Here is a 4,959-nt window from a genome sequence, read left to right as displayed (position 1 = left end):
AAAAATAAATTAATTTATAATTCGAGTTGGTTAGAAATATTAAAAAACAATATTGCACATTTATAAAAAAATATTTTAGTCTAAAATAAATAAAATTCATATTGGTATATGAACTTGTAATTTAATCATGTTGAGAAATTAACACAAAAAATAAAAATAAAAACAAGTGTGTTAAAGTGTTGCTAAAGTATTTGTCGACATTGGAATGAGTACTCAACATATATTCACACGTATCCCTTCCCAAAAAATAATGTGTGGAGTGGGATGAATTTTGATTGGTTAAATTATTAGTTGGAGAAGATGAGATATGGAGGGTAGACATTTAGGAAAGTCCCTTTCTAACATGTCATTATTATTATTATTAGGAAAGTACCTTTCCATCATAATTTCGACACCCCACATCAGCAATTGGATCTGTGTGTTCTTGTTTATTTCGACACCCTTTCCGTCAGTTGACTAACGATGATGCTTTTTGACCCAAAACAAATGTTTAGGGGTTAAATGTTCCAAAAAAATAATACAGACAAATTTAATAATAATGTCAAACGTTAAAATTATTTTATTGCATTATGCCTAATTTAAACCTCTTACTCTGGAAATGTGTTTGTAGGAACTTAGTGTAAAGTTTATAAAATATAATTGAATAAACATTAATCATTCACCGTAATTCAAGTCGGAAATATTTAAATTTAAATAACTTTAGAAATAAAAAATATATATATTTAAAAAAATATTTGAATTCAAACAATTATATCTGCAAGCAAGGTGAATCATTCTAGTTTATTGAAAATTCAAAAGTATTTCATTCTTTTAAGAAAACCAATTCTTAAAAAATAATGAGAAGAAATGAAATGAAGAGTAAACAAAACTAATGAGAAATAAATGAAATGAAGAGTAAACCTGCAAGAAAAGAAAATTCATTAATTACTCATTTAATATTCACTGAAAAATATTTCTTATTGATCGCACAATACTTTTCAGAAATTTAAAATATCTACAACTTGTTCACATATTTAATTGTAAATTTTGCTATCTTTTTTTTTCTCATTTCAAATTATTTCTCATTTATTCTATAGCAAAATGTACAATTTACTCCAGCTCTATATGTATAAAAGAAGAAAATTAAAATAAGATCGAGGTAAACGAACGATATACTCAACGACGTTTCTTTCTTCACCGTCTTTTCCTCAGCCACTTCCATTTTCAGACGCTAACACTGCATCTAGTGACGAACTGGTACTTAATAGCGTTTTCTCCGACTATAACGCCGGTGCTTCTGCTCCCAAAGGTGATATAAGCGGGACACCTAACGTAAATATGATATCTTCCGGAAACGAAAGCTCCAACTTTCCATCTCACCCTTCCATCAATCTTGATAATCAAGTAAACCGATCCGGCAGCCTGTTGGGATCCCAAACTGGCGGAGAAGTCCGGGGCGATGGGCACCGAGTTGCCGTTGATGAAGGGCGACCAGACGTTTATCTCATTGTGACCTTGGTACGTCGGAGGGATGGATGTTCGGAGTGTGATTTGCTGGTTGTTGTAAGTGGCGTAAACATCGAGGCGGTCGTAGTAAATGCCGATTCTGTCGTTGGGGTTTCGAGAAGATAGAGTGATCTGGAAATTGGAGGTGAGGAGGTTGGGGGTGGAGGCGTTGAAGGCGTAGACGGTTGTGTCTTGGAGGATGAACCTGGGCTTGCTAGGACGAAGGATTGCCCAGATGACAAGAATGGTTATGAGGACTATCAGGAGGAAGATTAGGATGCCGGCGATGATTCGTCGGAAGATTTTCCGGCGGTGTTTTCCATGGTTGCCGCATTCTTTCACAGACATAGTTGGTGGAAAAGAGTAGAGATGGAAGTTTGGATGAGAGTTTGGAAGGGAAGAAGAATATTGAAGTGAATGGAAAAACAAAGGAGCTCACGGTGTTTATGGAAGGAACTTGTTGGGAACATGTGAAGCATAAACGAAATAAGGGCTTATTTATTTAGTTTGAAAACAAAAGGAAGGGTTATTTTAATTTCTTTTTTCTTTTGATCTTATTGTGGAAGGGATATGAATCAATGATTGAAATTAATTTTGTTATCACACTTGATAGACTGTTAAATATATATTTATCGATTATGTGCTGTAATGGTAAAATATATTAATTTAATTTCATTGATATTAAATTTTAAAATTTTATAAATATCTTTACTTATAAAAAAATAATAACACCTCCCTTATATACGTGAAATAATCAAAGAAAAATAATACCACATGAAAAAAATTGTAAACACATATTATAATTTCCAATATTGAACGTACAATATTGTGAACAATGAACATACAATTTAAAAAGGAAAAATTGTGCAATAGTTTAGTAATTAATTTCTACAAAAACATGTACCAATAAACAACCCTTAATGCAAGGCTAAGTCAGAAAAGGGAAGCTCACTTTTTCGTTAATCAAAACGTAGAAACCCCAAACAATAATAGAGAGATAAAATTAGCAAACCCATTAATTAGAAAATAAATATTACTAAGTTTTTATAATGTTTATATTATTTAAATATTTTTCTTTTAATTAATTAAACTAAATATAACCGAGAAGTATTAGTTAATTATGATTTCATATGACAAAAAAATAAAATAGATTGAATTTTTTTATTGAGAAAAATAAGCGTCGTGAACAAGAAGTAAAATATATAGATCGAGTGACACGTTCTCATTAGAACCCAAAACCCAATTTTCACGAGAGGGAAGCTTCCAGCTCCTCCACCTACTTTCTTTTGAGGTTCAGGAATATACAGTCAATCCCTTTGTCGACTTATTTATTTCATTCAATTTTTTAATTAGTTTATAGGTTACATTAATACCTGAATCATTATTTTTAATATTTTAGTATTTAATTTTTTTAAAATTATATTTAATGATTAGTTTGAGTTTTAATTTAGTATTTCACCGTTAAAAATTAATAAAATTGTTGATATAGTATTTTTTTTATTTTTTTCAATGATGATATGACATTATTTTATGGTGATATGTCAACTTCATGTTAAATTTTTAATAAAACATACCAAAATGAAATCTAAATTAAACATTAGATATAGTTTTGAAAACAATAAGTTCGAATATCAAAACGGAATAAAAATAATATTTTAAATACTTATTTATAGTTTATTCTAATTTATATTATTGCTTTGACGACACATGTAAAACTTAATTCAAGTAGTTATTTAAATATCAAATTTCATTTTTTATACACCATAAATTTAATTAACAAATTTTAAAATTTGACATATGTAATGGTTTGTCTTTTACTTTAATTAAGAGAATCCAAAGCCTAACATGATAGTTGGGGCGGCCGGTTATGGAGTCAAAAAATTGAAAGTGCATTGCATTTCTAATAGTTAGGAATTTGCAATGTCAATAAAAACACCGATCTCTCCTTTTTGTGTGAATAAATCATATTTACAAAAAGAGAAAGAAAATTCAAATTCGATGTCCTTTATATCTTTTCTTTTTCTATTAATATTAAAGGTTTAAAAGTGCATTACCTTTATGAGAATCCATTTTTGTGAATAAATAGGGATAATACACATACTATATTATACCTTTTATCTTTTTTTGGAACGAATAATAATGTTAAGATGTTCATTTTTTGACGAAATATTTGAAATTTTGTTTTTTTATTAATCTATGGCAAGTATAAGGTAATATTTATAACACCTTAAATCCGAATAGGCCTAAAGTGTCATATTGAGCCATCGAGGTAAACCCTGATTTTCAAAATCTGATTATTTTCATTTCAAACATACTGAATGGTATCATAACAGATGTAAATAACATTTATAAAACATTTTATGAACCGGAGCTCGTGACACATAATTTAAAAACCAAAATAGTACAAACTTAGAGTTTGATAAACCAAACTTGAGTAAGGTCTTATGAATACATATGCTCACTAAAGCTACAATAGATACTCTGAAGGAGGTGCAGGAAGTCCTGCTACGACAGTGCTCCACAAACAGCTCGAGCTACTAACCTACGAATGAAAAACATTTGACCAACACTAATCTTACAAATCCCATCAGCATAATTGCTAATGCAGAGCAGCATTCTGACTTCTATAAACATAAACATGCTAAACACATGGTACTAAGCAGTAGGTACATGCATGATCTTAATCAAGTGCTACCTACTTAAGGTTTAAATGTTATATCACTGAAATAAGAGTCTCACACTTCCCTTAATCCTTTACTAAGGGCATCACCATGAGTACACATCTAAAGGGTCTCCAACCCTAATAATTGTAATTCCTACACATTATCTAAATGTGATACTAACACTCATGTGCATTATCTGAATACGACGCTGACTCTGTTGTGCATTATCTGAATGCAACACTGTTAGTATCTGGTCTCACATAGCCATTAGACACTAGCTAACTGAGGGAACCTTATGCCACATAGCATCAGTGAAATCCCCGCTAAGTTGTTGAATGATCTTATGGTCTCCCATAACCATCAGGTAGATCATAGAGGGGGAACCTGGTGTCACATAGCATCAGTACAATTCTCGCTTAACTAATGAATTGGATCAATCTCACATAGTCGTCAAGCCAAGCTCTAAGGATATTTGTTGTACTGGATTGATGCAAATATACCTACATGACTATAGACCCTAAGGTCGCATAACACTAACAATGTCCTACTAGAGTAACTACGGTAACCTGGCTACACCCTAGCATAACTAGACACACTAAATGGATATCATCCTCTCACTAGCTACTATCTCACTCGTTCTTTTACCTAGAATGTTATGAAAGGGTTTATTAATCTGTTACTTCTGTTAATTTGTTAAACTACTTTACTCTAGTTATTCGTTACTTAAGGTGTTTTAGTCATTTTTATCTCTATGTGTTTCATGATTTTACGACAATTACTTTGTTTGCAGTTCACTGGTTGTATTACTTGC

At 31.0% G+C, this 4,959-nt stretch overlaps 1 protein-coding gene across 1 annotated transcript; it reads right to left on the bottom strand.

Annotated features, from left to right (window-relative positions):
* Nucleotides 1-936: 936 nt before the first annotated feature.
* Nucleotides 937-1,944, bottom strand: LOC120192863 (NDR1/HIN1-like protein 1). The gene has a single exon (XM_039195565.1). It carries the CDS (start codon nucleotides 1,831-1,833, stop codon nucleotides 1,204-1,206), a length of 630 nt encoding a protein of 209 aa, XP_039051496.1. The 5' UTR covers nucleotides 1,834-1,944; the 3' UTR covers nucleotides 937-1,203.
* Nucleotides 1,945-4,959: the final 3,015 nt, after the last annotated feature.

This window comes from Hibiscus syriacus, unplaced genomic scaffold (genome assembly GCF_006381635.1).
Source record: "Hibiscus syriacus cultivar Baekdansim isolate YM2019G1 unplaced genomic scaffold, ASM638163v2 tig00116982_pilon, whole genome shotgun sequence".
In the NCBI taxonomy this organism is placed as follows: Eukaryota; Viridiplantae; Streptophyta; class Magnoliopsida; order Malvales; family Malvaceae; genus Hibiscus; species Hibiscus syriacus.
Note: the sequence above shows the minus strand (reverse complement) of the source record. Positions and strands in the feature narration are given on the sequence as shown.

Coding starts and splice junctions, on each gene's coding strand:
- LOC120192863 (XM_039195565.1), bottom strand. CDS start 1,833: ATGTCTGTGAAAGAATGCGGCAACCATGGAAAACACCGCCGGAAAATC.